The 18,614-nt window shown below is 41.0% G+C and overlaps 1 protein-coding gene across 1 annotated transcript in view; it reads right to left on the bottom strand.

Moving 5' to 3' along the window:
* Positions 1–18,140: 18,140 nt before the first annotated feature.
* LOC134966076 (potassium voltage-gated channel subfamily C member 1-like) overlaps positions 18,141–18,614 on the bottom strand; it is a 168,558-nt gene continuing 168,084 nt past the window's right edge. The window contains exon 5 of the mRNA XM_063942544.1: positions 18,141–18,186. Coding sequence (XP_063798614.1) covers positions 18,170–18,186 — 17 coding nt within the window. The 3' untranslated portion in view covers positions 18,141–18,169. The remainder of the gene's footprint in view (positions 18,187–18,614) is intronic.

Raw genomic sequence — 18,614 nt, 5'->3', positions numbered from 1 at the left:
GCTGAAGAACTACACATCCCAGCATTCCCTACTGCAGTAACCAGGCAAATGCATCTGTCGCTTCAGAGACTAGCCAGCAAATGATTAACCATGGCTTTTTAAATTGGCATAGAGTAGAGGTTCTCAAACGCGGTCCTCAGGGCACCCCAATGTTCCTGTTTTTTTTAGGTATATCTATGGCTCAGCACAAGTGGTTAAATCAAATTAACTGAGGTGCTAATTAAGTCACCTGTGGCCAAGCATTGATATACTCAAAGGGAAACAATGGTTTACTCTAGGTTGCGCAGTTAAATGGTTAATGGCAGCCTCATATAACCCAGGGGAAAAAACACCAGTTCCCCAAGAAAACACAATAATAGTACAAATAGGTATATGAATTGTCGCTATTTACCATAAATGCTCTAAAAAGCCACTTTTTCCTTTTTTAAAAACTAGTGACATGAGCAATTGTACTATTATGGATATACTAGACTGTTGGGGTGCCTTGAGGACCGCGGTTGAGAACCTCTGGCATAGAGTAACAAAAAAAGTCAAGCCAGAAAAAGACAAATACAGTAGTCGAGCATTACACTACAGAAAACAATGAATACATCCTATACCACTGAATTAATAGAGTAACAAATTAATGGCATCTGCTTTAGTTGTACTTCACTAGCATACTTTTTCGTCAGCAACAGCAGAACCTAAAGACGTTGCTGAAACTCCCTAAGTGCCACTCTGTGCTCATATTAACTTATGGTGTTAACATATCGTCTGCTGACCGTCATGGCCCTCTATCAGCAAATAAAATACCAGCGGCTGCCCAACTTTGTCCTGGACGTTAATTTAAGTTGCACCTGTTTATACGGAAGATAGTTATTGTTCCCCTTTTGTGAGCACAACAGGGCTTAGAACAGCAAATTCCCTATAAAGGCTGAATATTAGTACACATAAGCAGCAATACAGATAGAAATAAGCACTCATAAACTCTCAGTGCAATGTCACTTGTGCATATGTCTGTACTGGTTTCAATGACTTCCGGGTCACATTCCATGGGCTGCAAAATAACTGCTTTTGTTGGGCAATAAAATGCAGAGGCATTGCAGAGTATTGCATTTACAAATGGCATATTAAAGTCATGTTAATATCTGCCAAACCAAGTTCTAATTCAGACAGTACAATAACTCCATTGTAAATACATACATTTTAGAATTCTATTGCAATGGCCATTGCTTGAGCAGTGCAAATGCTGACATTGGGGCTGTGTTTTTTTATAGTTAGGTGCAAATTGTGTAAGCCATGTTGCATTTTAAAGAGTTCAAACAGATTATTGTTTTCGCATGCAGGGTTAATGGTGCATGCTGTGCGTGCTTCACACATACTGGCAAGCTCCATTATAGTATTGTCATTTTAAATCGGGCTAGGGCATGCCCCCATCACAACTCAAACTATATTGGGCATTTTACATCCCCGCCTTCCCACCCTATCCCACCTATTTTGCACTCATTGGCTGAATTTGCTCATAACTCTAATCCAGTCCAGTTGTGTGGTCAGTTTGTTGTGTGATCAAAGATGCTTCTATGCAAATGGAGATGATGGTGTCTGTAAATGTGTGCAGCGCTCCTACATTCATTACTAGCTTTGTGATAGGCGGACCTTGAATTCTCAAAACTATTCTGCCTGGTTGTTGACTGGATCAGGAGTTGACCGGGCAAACGGGTAGATGATGCCTTTTTGCATGAAAGAGTTGCAGAGCCTATATAATATACAGAATTCAGCTTTTGTTTTTTTAGGGCTACCGCATACCTGCTAAGCCAGTATGGCCACATTTGTGCACGCAGGCTCTTACACAGAACTGCACTTAGAAAATTAAACCGTTAACTCAAATACCTGACATGGTAACATATTATGATATGGAAATGATATTAGCAAGGTTATAGTAATTTAAAGAGGAATTGGGCCAAAAAGGGCAAAGCAGGTTAAGATATAACCCTTCACTGGGCTTATGGAAGGAACACTCATTAATAATGGCAACTCAACAACTCTTCCAAGCCAGGAGGCTGAAAACCCCTGTTCTTCTGACATCCATACATTTATCTCTATGTCACACCAAAATGTAGGCTTGAAAGCAAAAGTCCTACTCTATTACTTTATGTAATGCTCACTTTCTCTGGAATTCTTTACCTCTACCCCTCAGACTCTCCGCCTCCCTACAGAACTTTAAACGGGCTCTTAAGACCCACTTCTTTACCAAACCCAGCCAAATATCATCCTCCTAACCCTCTGTCCCATGCTCGGTCTACCCCATCTGTGTCACCCCTGTCTGTCTGCCCCTCCCCTTTAGAATGTAAGCTCTCACGAGTAGGGCCCTCTTCCCTTATGTGCTTATCCTTTTCTTACTTTAATAATCCTCAACTGCCCAACATTTGCAGGCTTTTAGCCACCTTGAAACCTATCTCAGTGTCGTCTACTGGTGTAGTTATGTTTAGTTACCCTGTACTTGTTCTATATTGTCTTCAACTGTAAGTCACTGTTTTCCTGTTTGATAATGTGCATATGTACTCAGTAATTGGGTGCTGCGGAACCCTTGTGGTGCCATATAAATAAAGGATAATAATAATAATAATAATAATAATAAAATAATAATGTAGCTTGCTCATGGGTGTCGTACAGGCAGAGCAGCGGGTTCCAGCTACTGTTAGTAATTAATCGCAAGTGGGTCCATTTTCAGGTTCTCGCTACTCTAGACGTAGATTACTACTGATACATCTATGGACTGGCCCCCCATGGCCATTGGAAGAAATATTGAAAACCTACCCTCTTGGAGGCACTTAATGGAATTTGTCCACCTTGCCGGCTACATGTGACTAGTAGTAACTGCCACCACTGCAATGCATTAAGTCACAGGTTCTCAAACTCGGTCCTCAGGACCCCACACAGTTCATGTTTTGCAGGTCACCTGTAGATTTTTAAAATGTGACAGTTGGTCATACACAGTGCAGCTGCTGGGTGACATGGAAAATGTGAACCGTGTGGGGTCCTGAGGACAGAGTTTGAGAACCACTGCATTAAGTCATTGTGAACTGCTCAGCAATAGCCACTAGCACTCAATCCTCTTCTGCATACCCGAGGCTTGTAACTGAGAGTCACTTAAGTGTCCTAACAATGATTAAGCTGAATGCACCGAACAGCATCGCTGAGGGAAGAAAGAAACCAAGAAAAATAAAATGACTCTTTAATATAATTTATCCTTATCACCATCTCGCAATGATCAGTCAAGAACAAACAGTATAAAATAGATGTGCAGAAACAGCCAGGAATATGTTTGCAAGCATGAAATCAATCTGGCCGGGAAGTCATATAGTACATGCACATAAGACACAAGATGCTCTCTTCATGAAAGGGAGTTTTGTTTATTACTGTGGATCCCATTTTATGTCAGTAGAAGGAGAGAGGCGTACCAGGGTTTGCATAGAATAAGTTGCATACAGGAATAGTCCATTGCCTTTCCCCCCCATTATGGAAAATCTGAAGTACACAATGAAATCTTATCTTATTAGTTGCCGCCTACAGACTATGTGGATTTCTGCACTCTTATTACTGTATGTGTGTTCCTGTACTTGGTTGAAGGAGCAACAGTATACACAACTGTATCAGACCCTCCATCATTTTACACATAAAAATCGGTGCAAATTAGGAAAGGGGCGTGGCTGCAGGTAAACGGGGCTTGTTGAATTGTGTTATTACATTAGTAAGTTATTTATTTTGTATAGCAGCAATGTAGTGTTGTGTGGCCAGCGGCCAGTTGGAGGGATGGCGCAATAGTTGCCTAGGATAACAGAAAATTAAATCTAGGTAAGTGAGAACTGCTGCTGAACTGGATCCCATAAGCTATTTACATTATACATTGCAACATATTAATCTGCATATGTAATATATAGATAGGGCAGCATACAGGCCTCCTGCGTTAATTCCTTGTGGTTCTATGTGGCATATGCATCGTGGCTGTATGTGTGGTTTTGTTCACTTAGCAATGTGCAGTGTGTGAGTGATTTTGTGGTCTATTATATCATAACATTACATAACCCATTTTACCTGATCCGCAACTGCCTGCACTCACTTTCCCACTTAATATATAGATGCAATCGCCTTTACTGAATTAAGATATCAAAGGGTTTTTACATTTTTTTTTACATTCATTTTATTAGCACAGGTATTGGAAAAATTGAGCAGGCACGTACATGTCAGATGGAACCGTCACCGTTTCAGGCAATGCGGTGGCTATGGGGCCCAGTGGTAAGGGTGACCTGGTAATGCCATCCCTGCGTAACACATCAGAAGGTGTATACATCTAACCTGTTTTGTAGATTTGAGTGAGTTTTCTATCTGCACTGATTCCATTGGAATTATGTGCTGTAAACTGACGGATTCTGAGAAGAATACCTGTAATTCAAAACAGGTTACTCCAGAGCTCAACACAACACAAGGTGTACCTTTACATATGGGTAGCATCTGTTTAAGGTGAGCGCAGGGGTGTAGCGAGGGTGGCTCCGGTGGAGCACAAGCTCGGGGGAACCAAAAAAGTTAGAGGGCGTGCTGCGGCCCACTACCCCCCATTCCTGTGGGCCACTGTACTGGCAGCTGCAGAGCAGGAGCAGGAGAAGCTGAGGGGGTGCACACTGGCTCGGAGACTAGGTAGGGACCAGGGCAGGCCAGAGGCGATAGCGGGAGAGACTGACAGCTCTGTCCACCCTCCTTATAGTGCTGTGAGGCAGTAATGCTAACCATTAAACCCTCCATACAGCCATGCCCCTATAATGTTGTTGCAATCCTTCAGCACGCACTGAGCCTATTTTAAACATGGGGGGCACCCAAAGGAAACTTTTGCCCTGAGCTCCACAAGGTCTGGAACCAGCCATGTCACCAATTTAGGATTTCTAAATATTGTTTCTTTTCAAATGTAACATGCGCCCACATGTTGGCTAGGCCCCCAATTTAGTACAAGGGTAGGGGGTACCAAAACATGCCCTTGCTCTGGGCACCATGGCGCCTAGCTACACCTCTGGGTGAGCGGATATTTGTAATTGACCTGTACTAAGGTTCCGCATACACAACTGTGTGTGTATCTGTTCAGCTGTACGTTGCACTATAATGCTTCCTACTCTTCCATGCATGACACAGACCAGATTGCCAGCTGTGAATGCATTTTGTCTGATGCCTATATGATTACAGTACTGAGGGCTGCACATTATAGCATTGGAGCCAGTAATGCCATATTAATAGTACAATGTAGTGTCCATGTTGGCAGGGCAACTACTTGACAGCTTGCATTTGCCATCAGAAGCCAAGTGCAAACTTTTGCAAGAGGAGATATCGGGCCGGATGTAATGAAGTCCAAGTTGGCCGGAGGTGTGGGTTCCCGGACAAACTTGGATTTTTTCTTAAAGCGCCAATCATTTACAAGGCATGGTTTTGATTTGTACATGATTGCCGCTTTAAAAAACGTCCAAGTTCAGCCGTGAACCTGTATCACCGGCCAACCTGAACTTCATTACATCCAGCCTGATGTTTTTAGCAATGTAGTAGGCTGGCTCACAGATGGATCGTGGCATGACGTTATAACCACTTAGGCTCAATTATTCTCATGGTGTGGAGCAAAAACACGACATCATATGTGCTTATGATATATTACACAAATGGTCTACACAGGGACAAATCTATAAGTGTTCTCTTTCGGCGTGTGATCAGGCTGGATCTGCACCCCTTAGGGTGATATAAAGCTTTGTGCACCCTAAAATATATGAAATGTGCAAATAGGCATGGAAATGGAGTGTAATGAAAATAGCGAGCTGTGATTAGCGCATAAGTTGCAGACGGGGAGCGCAATCACATACCGGGTGCAACGCCATCTCAGATGGCAAAACGTACCGGTGATCATAGGAAATACACAGACCTGCTCAAGGGTAAGTGCTGAGAGATCACAAATGGATGCAAGAGAGCAACAGGAGGGCTACCCAAAGCTTTGCCTGAGTGTTGTTGTGAATAACCCCCACTGACAATTGGTTAACATGGGAATATAGGTGCTTGAAGCATCTCTTATTATATTTTTGGGGAATTTTCAGACATAGGAGATTCAGCATACCTCTCTCTCTCTCTCTCTCTCTCTCTCTCTCTCCCTGTATATATATATATATATATATATATGCATGTACTGTATATATATATATATATATATATATATATATATACACGTATGTATCTTCATTTCCAGGAAAACTGTGGCCAGGTAAGTGTCTCCTTGGTCCATAATGCAGCTTGGGAAAAAGAGCCTGGTGATACAATGCCTTAACTAGGTACACTCAGTACCATCAGGAAAAATCCCTGTATATACAGTATGGGCTCTTTTTGCCAATCTCAGTAATACCTGTACATTGAATGTGTGGAAAGATAGATAGAGTGATCTATCTATCTATCTATCTATCTATCTATCTATCTATCTATCTATCTATCTATCTATCTATCTATCTATCTATCTCTATAGTACAGTATATATGTATAGTGTGTAAAATATACTGCATGTATATACTGTATTTATTTATGTATGTACTGTATATATGTGTGTTCTGTAGTTAAGTGCTGGCAATGTCTCACAAAACATAAATCTAAATTTAGCAGAGAAGCATATAAGCGAATGCTGTTTGAGGGCATCACGTTAGAAGAAGTTCAGTTCACCTAATTAGTTTATATTTTTAGCCAAAGCCAGAAAGCTACTGTATCTAGAGCACCACAATGTCCTGTAGCCGCGTGCCTGTATGTGCATGATCAGAGGTGGAACTGCTTATCTGCTGCATGACGGCTTACAGTGTGTCTGTAATATTATATCCCCCTTTTCATGCACATAAATGTGTGAGCATCATATGTGCTTTATTTATTACTCATAAAATGCATAAAATGGGGAATAATAATTAACTCCAATGAGTAAACAAGAAAGAGAGGTTCAAATATATATATATATATATATATATATATATATATAGTTTTTATGTTAAAGAGAAATTCTGAACGTGCTAATCTAATACCTCTTACATGTTTTTACCTCTGCACCTATGAAAGGATCAAAAACGTCTTTCAATAGGAGTCGAAACTGCTTATTGAAAATCCATCCTCAAGCTGGTAGTTTCCGGTTATGGATTTGTCACCATGTGTTGTAGCTGAACATAAGAGCTAACAACATGGCTGCCTATATGTTTCCTTCTCTCCTTCTTCTGCCACCAAAAACAGCAATCAATGTCTTATTGAACCAACAGTGAACCAAAACCCCTTTCAAAGCCATCCTTAGAAAACAAAGGGTGAGAGAGAGTTAAAAAATAAAAATAAAAATTAAACCACATTGGAACCAGTAGATAGTCGTCTCATTCTCAACAAACATACAGTCATTCCCAGAAGTCTGGTGCTCAGAAATGGAAAACGCATCTTAAGACGTATGACTTTGATTTGAACAGCAGAGTATTCACACAGAGAAGCACCTTCGGAATACTCCTCTAATGCAAAATAGACCCTTACATACACTCCTCCAATTTAAATAGCGTCTTTAAGGTACTCGTCAAATAGCTGGCTGAATTTGTACATTGTCAGAATTTGTAGTCTGGAAGGAAAATATACCTTTTTTTTTTCTTTTTGCATATAACATTAAATATCATTGTTACAGTATAACATGCAAACACATGCTGGCTAGGAAAATGCAACCTTTAAATAGTATTTTAACTTTTTGTTGTTGTTTTGTTTTGTTATAACTTTCCAGTTCTTTTTCATTTTTCTTTTGATGCATCAGCGCATCCACGGCAAGCACCTGCCGCTGAAATAGTCAAAGTGATCAACACATTCTTCTCATGTTTCCAGTGCAATCCACTTGTATATAACCTCTATTTAAAAAATAAAAGATTCCAGTTTTTTTGTTTGTTTGTTTTTCTCCCAATCCTTCAGTCTTCTTCTTTTACAACCGGCATTATTCCGTAAACCTTGATCCCATCTGCATGGGAATGTTGCTTGATTTCCATCCTTTCATTGTGTGAACTGCTTTTCTCTAACATTTTGTCATGTTTCCCTTTTTTTGTTACCTTGTGTTTGTTGTAGTTGCTGTTTTTTTATAATTTTTTTAATGAATTTTTAATAATAATAATATTAATTATTATTATTCTCAAATCAAGGTGTCTGAAGGAGATTGTATACATGGGAGGAAATCAATTAATTCACAGTGACAGCTTCCGCCTGCATATATCGAACAAGGACAGGACTCTCCTTATAATTTTCTGTGTGAGGACGAGAAAAAAAAAAAAAGAGAAAGGGGAAGGAGATGAGATAGGAGAGAGTGTGATAGAGGTAGAAGAAGGGGGGAGTGGCGGGGGGGGGGGGGGGGGGGGGGAGAGGAGACGAGGACTCAGCTTTCTGACAAAAACTAAACCACCAGTCAACAGAGCCATGCACCAAGAATGATTAGTTAGCTATGGGGATGCCGCTGTTAACTCACAATATACACAGTTCTCAATTAACTCTATTTAGGATCATGCAGTCAGGCAGAGTCTTTATTGCTTGCAATAGTAGATCATGCACTGAAGAACTAAGGATATGTGAGAGTAGTAAGAATATATATGTATGTATGTATATATATATATATATATATATATATATACATACATCTATGAGTTATGGCTCATTAAATCCTGAGTATGGTGGTGAGGAATGACCAGGAAGCACAAAGCAGCTCCGTAGGAATATTATCAAGATTTTAATAAGATGAAAAAAGAGGAAATTAAAAAAGAGGGGCACCCAAAAACAAATAAAGAGTTATGTATTGGAAATCATAAATGTATGTATGTATATATTTAGACAGGTTTTCTTTAGGCTTATTAACAGTTCATTCACATTTTTTCACCTTTTTCACCGTTGTTCCCTATTTTATTTTGTTTTAATTTTTCCAGAATGGAAATTCTTAAGAACAATTAATAATCCTATCATTAAAAAAAATCTTTCATCCCTCTCCTCCCTAATAAAACCTTTGGCTCATGCCTCCTTAGGGGAAGAGCGTTGCTCAAACATCTTCCTGGAGCAAACCAAATCGATTCAGTGGGGGGAGTCATGGAAGTCTCTCTCTCTCTTTTTCTCTCTATATATATATTCCTCAGCAAAGTGCAAAATGTTTATTTGTTTCAGTATTTTTTTGTTTGTTTTTTTGTCTTTTCTTATTTTAAAAGTCAAACTTGATTTTTTTTAAATATATCTGCATATAATCTATAATTTTCGTCAACCTCTTAAAAAATAATAAAAATTTGTTAAAGTCTCTTATTTTTGTTTTTTGTTCTTTTTGCCAGTGTTGATGTTTTGTTTGTTGTTATTACTATTTAAGGTTCCCCATATCAGTTGATTGAGTCCATGCTATAAGATGGAGGGAATGGGAGACCGCGGGCGTCTCACTGCGGATGGTGACCCAAATGGGGTAGAGATAGGAGACAGTCTGAGAGTATTCCCACTCATGCCAGCTATGCTGTTTAGACTCCGGGATTTTTCATAACCTTGATATCCATGAGATAAATGAAAAAGAAAAAAAAAAAAGATTATGAAGCGCAACTTAATTTTCCCAGAACCTTGGACAGGGAAACTTCATACAATAAAAGCCAAAATGATGACTACTCAGAAATAAAACAAGCCTTATATATTCCCATTATTTTACACTGAATCATGGTCACAATAGGTTTACGTACATATTATAATTTTTTAAAATTATTTTTCTATATTGTTTGTAAATTCTTTAAAATAATAATTTTCCCTAATGCCAGTATGTTATGTTTATGCCGTCTACTGTTGAGCTCATGCACAATTCAATTAGCTTCTCCTGGTTTGCATATTAACTTGCCTTCCATTATAATGCTTATTGATTATTTTTGGTAATAATTCAAACAGCTGTTCTTAAGACCAGTGTGGCTTTTGGTTGCCATTTGCTTTAATTTGCCACGTATTTCATAATAAAATGCCTTTCAGCAAATTGTTTTATATTTACAGACTTGTGGCTTTTTGTCTGGGCTTCTTATGTGTGTTTAATTGATGCAACTGTTACAATAAAGACAGTAAAAAGTTAATAAAAGATAGTTCTAAGAACTCTAATGGTGGGTACACACTAGGCGATTCTGTAAACAATATCGCTAATTTTTTTTACCCTCCTGAGCGATATTGTTTACAAGAGCGCCCATTGTGTATGCTGCCAGCAACGGCTGATGCGCGCTCCTGGGGGCCAGTAATGACCCCCGCTGTCGCCTTCTCATGCAGCTCAATCTGACTATATCATCAGATGCTGCATGTCCGGGCCGGCCGCAGCATAATTTCACTGCGATATCGCATAGTGTGTATGCACTATGCCGGCGGATTGGGTCAGATGGGGAAAAACTATGCGATATCACTCATAGAGCGTATCAGCTAGTGTGTACCCACCATCAGATACATACATATTGGGCATACACTGTACAATCATCTGGCTGATCTGCCAGATATCAGATCGCCCAGATAACTGTACAGTGTAATGCTACAACCAACCACTAATTTATCGTTCTGTCAGACATGCTGAAATCATACAGTGTGTCCGAATGATTTGATAATTAGTCATCCGCCTGACATTTTCCCTGTTGGGTAAGGGGGGAAATGGGAAATCTTTTCCATCCCTAGGAAATAACATGGCCTTCCACTGTGAAATATCTCACAAGTATGGCCACGAACTGCTGATTTCAGCTTATCAGATATAATGGCTTTTGGTCTGATAGACATTTAATCTGATAGTGTATGCCCAGTGTACACCCAGCATTACATAATAAACAAACACTGTTATAATAACCATGGCGCTTAGAGAAGTACTGCACCCATACTGTATATATGTCTTGGCAGTAGACTTCCCTCCTTTTCCTCCCAACTGTTTTGTTGAGATAGAAAGTTCTAGTGTTAGAATCTTCAAGGTCCCCTTTTGTTAATACAATGTGGGGCATATTCATTAAAAATTAACATTCATTATCACTGCATATTGTGGCAATATGAAAAATGTTTCATCAGGTCTTCGGTCATGAGTGACAAGTTATACTGTCACTTTGCTTCCAAGCTTTGACCCAACCACACATGGCATTGCAAACAACGTCAGGCCACTAGAGAGGGATCATGAGATCCCCCTCCTGCAGGAGTTCTCATGAAGGTGGCGTTCCCAAGCTAAGCTTTTTGGAGTTTGTTACTCTGGGGGAGATGTAAGAACTGGCGTTACCTGTGTTTGCGGTAACTGCGCATTTAATGTGCTTCCGTTACCGCTTCCCTGCATGCCATAATACAAGGAAGTGATCAGAATGTCATTATCGGCGCTGCTTTATTTGCATAGGGTGACAGAGTGGTGTGCCAAGTTATCAACAGTCAGCGACACTTGACCGTTCCAACAACTGCAGTTATCGATTTCAACAGCTGCAACTGTCATTGCTGCATCACACAGCACTGTCCCTGACTGCAAGTCCAGACAGCCAGAGATTGTGCATGCACAAAACAGTGCAGGTTTTTTTTTCCAATTAGCTGCGGGTGCCGCTGGGAAGTTTAGACCTGCTCATGAGCAGACTGCCCGCAAGCGCTAGTCCAAACAGCCGCAAGGGGGACAGTGCAATTCGCCAGGCAGGCCAGTTAACACTCTCCTTCTTCGGCAACTGCTTTTATGATACATGCCGTCGGTAAGTGGTCCTGCTTTGCCTTGATAATGGGTGAAGCAGGTCCATGCAATAATCTCCCCCATCATCCCTGTCCCCATAGTTGTTCCTGTTTTCTATGTTGCTGCATACTCTCAACACATCCGTGCACTTTTTAAAGTTAGAGGGGTCTATTTACTAAGCCATAGATGTAGATAAAGCTGCACGGAGATAATATACCAGCCAACCAGCTCCTAACTATCATTTTTCAAACACAGCCTGTAACATGGCAGTTAGGAGCTGATTGGCTGGTACTTTATCTCCGTATACTTCATCTCCATCCAAGGCTTAATAAATAGACCCCAGAGTTTGCTTAATAAATTTGCACCTGTATTTGTAAATTTGCATTTTGCAGACTTTACTGTTTATAAATAGAGCTGCAATTTCCAAGCTCCATTTAAACGCTGCCCTTCAGCTATGGCCCCCTGCGGAGGGCAGGTGATTGGAGAACCCGACAGCTCCTGACATTGTGCACAGGTATATGGAAGTAGGAATTTTTCTGTTACCACAGGCAATGAATAAACCTGCCTTTTCCTTTACTAAAATTGCACGTATATCTACTTCATTAAGATGGGAAATATATTTGGCTGTGATGTTTCTGAGCAGACAAAGTATTGTTCATTTGCAAAAACAGCTCCAAGCACAAACATTTAAAGTAGCAACACAAGCAAGTTACAATAGAACCCTTTTGCAGAATTTAGCCAAAGAAAAAGCTTTTAAGAAAGATGACATGCGGGACATTTGTGAAAACTGATACAAAGAGAAAAGGGTGATGACGATACTAGATAGATAGTCATAAGTTAAAGATCAGTTTTTTGAACTGTACTAGAAAATAACAGAGGAGGGAAATGTTGGGAGGAGTGATCTGTCAAACTTGCCTACGGTTTTTCAGCATTCCTTGCTGCGGGATTAAAAGCACTGATTTTGTAAAAACCAAGGGGTCTATGTACCAAGCTTTGGAGTGAGATAAAGTAGACAGATAAAGTACCAACCAACCAGCCTAACTGTAATTCTTCAAACACAGCCTGTATCATGGCAGTTAGGGAGTGGTCTTTAGTTTGCCGGCTGTCGGGATCCCGGCGCACAGTATACCGGCGCCGGAATCCCGACAGCCAGCATACCGACACTTTTTCTCCCTCTTGGGGGTCCACGACCCCCCTGGAGGAAGAATAAACAGCATGGCGCGCTATAGCGCGGCGAGCGCAGCGAACCCGCAAGGGGCTCATTTGCGCTCACCATGCTGTCAGTATGCCGACGGTCGGGATCCCGGCGCCGGTATGCTGGTCTCCGGGAGCCCAGCCGCCGGCATACCATACTACACCCCAGTTAAGAGCTGATTATGCATTATCTCCGTCCACTTTATCTCTCTACAAGGCGTTGTACATAGACCCCTAAGAGGGAGACGTACTAAGCAGTGATAAAAGTAGAGAAGTGAGCCAGTGGAGAAGTTGCCCATGGCAACCAATCAGCATTAACATAACATTTATAATTTGCATACTATAAAAGTATACAAAGCAGCTAATTGGTTGCCATGGGCATTTTCTCCACTGGCTCAATTCTCCAATTTTATCACTGCTTAGTACATCTCCCCTAAATTCCAGAAATTGCCAATAATCAGCAATTTAGACAAATTGCTCTTCATTACATATCTCCCAGAATTGAATTGGACACTATAGGCAACTAAATCGTCTTTTTTCCATGTTTTCATAAATGTCCCCCGATGTACTGATTAGCGGCAAAGGTGGGGTAACAGTGACTTCACCATGTAATTATCCCACACATTTTTTCTAGTGAAAGGCAATCCATTTTACTATCCCAATCAGTAGGGTGCATCGTAATTATGAATCTTTTTTATGTAATACCACAGTACACATTCATGTATCCTTCTTTTGTTTTTGCTATGTGTTATACGGGTGTCTGGCAACCTGTTTATACTATTACAAAGTCTTACGTAGTTGTAGAAGTGCATGTATGTAGCAGGCATGATTTGCTAAGATAATATTGCTGTGATCCTAGGTTTATGTCTCTGTAGGTGCAGCAGGGGCAGGAAATTATGCACAGATATGAGATCTCAGATCTGGAAACCGGTTATTCGGAAATATTCTTATTACTCTTTAAAAGTTTGATCATTTTCCCATGCACACAAACATGATCTCCAAGTAATTATTCCTACAGTCACTATGAGGAGCTCCAATGGAGAGTTAAACAGAAATTGGCTATGAGATGGTTAGCATTACTGCCTCACAGCATTGAGGTCACCGGTTCGATTCCAACCATGGCTCTGTGTGGAGTTTGTATATTCTCCCCATGCTTGCCTGGCATTCTTCCGGGTACTCCGGTTTCCTCCCACACTCCATAAATATACAGGTAGGTTAATTAACCCAAGTGTGTGTGTGTGCAGGTACATGGGCAGACTAGATGGGCCAAGTGTTTCTTATTTGTCGTAAAAAATTCTATGGGGTCTATTTACTAAGCCTTGGATGTAGATAAAGTGGATGGTGATAAAGTCCCAACCAAACAGCTCTTGTCATTTTTTTAAACACAGCCTGTAACATGGCAGTTAGGAGCCAATTGGCTAGTACTTTATCTCCAGCCAAGGCTTCGTAAATAGACACCTATGTTTCTATGTTAGTACATCTTCCCCTCTAGCTGTACCCTTGGTTTGCAACTATTCATCATCGCTGGCCTTTACTAGGTGAAAAATTTACGTATGCTTACATACAACTCTGCGCAGCCCGCAGTTCAGCTGGTGCATCATCGCTTAACTTTGCCGATCTGAGAAAGTCCCATGACAGCCTAGTTACATCTCTTGAGTAGTGGGTATGGATGCCTCCAAAATACATAGAACTCTTTCCATACTAGCTTGAGCACAATTCCGCAAACCGGTGCACGTCCAACTTCATCAGGTCCTTAATGAGGAAGTGGATTTCAGAGGTAAGGGGAGGAAAGGCAGGGGTCATTCCAGATAAGAGATCCCATACTTGTGTTTTAAATATGGCAGTATTTTGTATGATACTGGAATTCAATACTGATAACTGCTATAGTAATAATCATGTTAACAATCTTGGTGACCGTTTTTGAAACAGTAGTTTTATATTTTCTTCCACTACTGTGTTTTATTTGACCTTTTATAACTTTTACTAACTTAGTATTCATTATTTTCATATTTTTATTTATTTTTATTGCTTGATTAAGTTTTACTTTGCCCCAAAACATGTAGTTAGTGACTGGGGAGGTCGTATCAAGCTTTGGCGAGAGATAAAGTGGAGAAGATGCCCAAAGCAATCAATACACCTCTGTCATTTATCTAGTACAGTCTAAGAAGTAAAGTTTGAAGTTAATTAATTGCCTTTGGCATCTTCTCCACTTTATCTCTCTCCAAGGCTTGCTACATCTTCCCCAAGGGTTATATTTACTAAAGTGCGGGTTTATATAATTGGATATGTTGACCGTAGGAACCAATTAGATTCCACTTATCATTTATCTAGCACCTTCTAGAAGATAATAGCTAGAATCTGATTGGTTGCTGTGGGCAACCTCTTCGCTTCTATAAAACTGTACTTTAGTAAATATACCCCTCAGAGTTCAGAATGAGCAGCAGCATTATGCTGCACTAAAGATATACACTTTCTAAGGGCCTCACTTATCTATACTCCATTGCTAGAAAGTCTTATGGTGGACTACTGTCCCAGAAAGCCCAGAGTCAGAAAACGACACTCATTATAGGGTGCTTCCATATTGTTACATAAAGTACAAAAAAGGTTTCTCCTATTAGCAGAAGATGATAAAACTGCCCCCAACGTATTTTTATTTTGTGAACGGCATTTTCAACTAATTCTACACTTTCATACATGGGTCCTATTGTAATAAATAACATACAAAAATAATATATATATATTTTTTTTTTACTATTTCGGAATTGACCATTTTTAGATCTTGAAATGTATTTGTGTAATATAATTATATGTGTTCCCTTAGAAGATTGATCACAATTGTCTTAGCAAATCTTCCCCACTCTTAACTGTTTGAGGTTTGTAACCTAACTGATTGCACTCAATCCACGAAAGAGTTGTTGACCTAAAACTGAAAATGAGAAATGTACTATGTGGTCAGTACATAGGAAAGTATTAAGGCTCACATCTTCCTGCTGCTGAATTTTTTGTAACCACCAGCTGTTCTCCATATCTCTGTCAACAAGCTGCAGTTCAGCGCAGAGTAGCATCAGTGCTGGTTGACCTTGCTGTCTGCCTAGGGCGCCAGTGGTTAGGAGGTGCATAAAACACTGAATGAGTAACATAAGGGTCAGTTTAGTAAGATTTGGAGAGAGATAAGCACCAACCAACCAACCAACCAACCAACCAACCAACCAGCCAACCAACCAGTTTTTAACTGTCATTTTTCAAACACAGGGGCAGATGTATTAACCTGGAGACGGCATAAGGAAGTGATAAACCAGTGACAAGTGCAAGGTGATAAATGCACCATCCAATCAGCTCCTAACTGTTAATTTACATATTGGAGCTGATTGGCTGGATCATTTATCACCTTGCACTTAGCAATGGTTTATCACTTCCTTATGCCTTCTCCAGGTTAATACATCTGCCCCACAGCCTGTAACGGGATGCGGTTAAGATGCTGGCTGTCAGGATCCCGACACTCGGAATACTGATGCCGGAATCCTGACACCTGTCATAATGCCGACGCCAGAATCCTGATGCTGGAATACCATCAGCTGGCATCCTGACCGTAAGTATAGCGGGCGGGTTAGGGGGGGAGTGACACAAACAGGTTGGGGGTTTAGGGTTAGGTTGCAGGGAGGTGGGGGTTAGGGTAGGATGTGGAGAGGGGGGGTAAGGGTTAGGCACCCCCAGGAGGAGGTTACGGTTAGGCACTAAGGGGGAAGTTTAGTGTTAGGCTGCGGGGAAGGGAGGCAGTCATACTTTCGCCTCTGTCAGGATTGCAAACATTGTGATGCCGGCGTTGGTATTGTGACTGCCAGCATCCTGTCCGCTGGCCAGACATACTGAACTCCCTGTAACATGACAATTAGGAGCTGATTGGTTGGTACTTTATCTCCGTCCACTTTGTCTCTCTCCAAGGCGTAGTAAATAGACCCCATAGTAGGGAATTCAATTGTTTTGAGTGTCTAATTTTCTCGTATAAATAGGACTGTTTAGATGGCCAAAAAATTGTCACAATTCAATTGTTGTCTGGGTGCACATGCATATCGCGCATGTCATGCCCATTTAGACAGGGTTTAGCAGCGTAAAATGGCTTAACCGGTCTACAGTCCTGCTTTGTGTGTCCAAACTCCTGTTCAGACGACCTCAGGAGGCTGCGAGCAGATATGTTATCCCCGCCGCTACCTGGCGTGTAAACGAAGCAACAATTGAATTGCTACGTTTTGCACCCCCTAGTGGTAGCCGCGGGTAAAAACAATTGAATCGGCCCCCTTTGTGTCACTCATCAGGTGTTTTTAAGGCTGCAGTTGTTCCTCCATTTCAGTAATGATCTGGGAATGTGTTGCTTGTTTATGATGTCACAGCTAAGCGCAACACTTCCTCAATGACGGTAGAGGATGCCGCTCCCTCCCGCCTGCCACAATAGGAAGCAGCAGAGGTGGTTTAGGTGGCTCAATGCTAGATGCCGCATGGGGGGATGGCCACTGCCAATGGCACCCCCAGAAGTAGTACCTAATCTGCCTAGTACTGGCCACAGACATTACATTGTTCTTTTTCAGCTCCAGAATTGCTAGGATGTAGTCATGTGGTTTTTGGCTGCATCCACTGGGTGTAGAAGATGGCTATGTTCTAAAACTGCCTTAACGCTCCATTTATTTAATGCTGTGTTAATTGCCTAGTGCTGCCTCTATAGCCTGTAAGCATGGAAAATAAGCAAGCATGCAGCAGAAAAGCAGAAATTTACAGACAATGTATACTCACGCATACAACCAGACAATATATAGACCCAATAGCAGGGGATGTTCGAGGTTGAGGGATTACAATACTGTGGACACATGCAACTTTCTCCTGCTAAGAGTCCCATGGCTTATTGCTCGTGCTAAATCTCAGTGATCCAATATGATCCATGGCAGCTTCTGACCTGCCGATCCCGTATCTTCCATAAGTAGTGACAATGCAGGATAAGGCGGTATGCATACCCTTTTAGAGATTGGGTTACAAGCTGTGTTGGGTTGTACCATATTTGCTGGTCAGGACTTAACACCCGGGATAAGTATTCGCTCGATGTGCAGCACGGAAAGGATGCATAACTCTCACAGTAATGACTTATCCGCCAACCTGACCCGCTACCATGATGCACTATTGTCAGTGTGCACAAAACTGCTTACAGCACAATTTTTTTAAAAACATTTAAATTACTGTAGAATTAATGGACCTGACTTGCCTCAAATGTTGGCACTGAATAAATCAGCATCAGGGGTTTATCAGAGCTAAGAGGGAAAAAAACACAAACAAACAAAAAATATTGAACTAAATACCAAGATTTTAGTAGGTAGATTTTTTTGTAAATTATCTTGGGTATGAAAATGATTATACTGTGTGTTACCCTTCTAAGCAAATCACTTTGTTAGGCTTTTGGAAACTCTGTTATTCAATTTTGGTGTTAAAAATCATCTGTCACTTACCCTCTTCGGAGGCAAACTTTGTGTGGGCTGCACCAATATTCATAAGAATATTGCACCCCCTACTCACTAGGAACAAATGAATCATTATAGTGATCATAGGGTCTTTGTCTCTTTACACATGTGAAATCGGGACACATAAGCCATGCCCAGGGGCGGATTGGCCCTAGGGCCCACAGGGATATCTCTGGTGGGCCGATGGGCATGCGGGGCCTGTTTTGTGTGTGGACATGTGA

This window comes from Pseudophryne corroboree, chromosome 10 (genome assembly GCF_028390025.1).
Source record: "Pseudophryne corroboree isolate aPseCor3 chromosome 10, aPseCor3.hap2, whole genome shotgun sequence".
Taxonomy (NCBI): Eukaryota; Metazoa; Chordata; class Amphibia; order Anura; family Myobatrachidae; genus Pseudophryne; species Pseudophryne corroboree.
The sequence above is the reverse complement of the archived record's forward strand: the minus strand, read 5'-3'. Positions and strand labels throughout refer to the sequence as shown.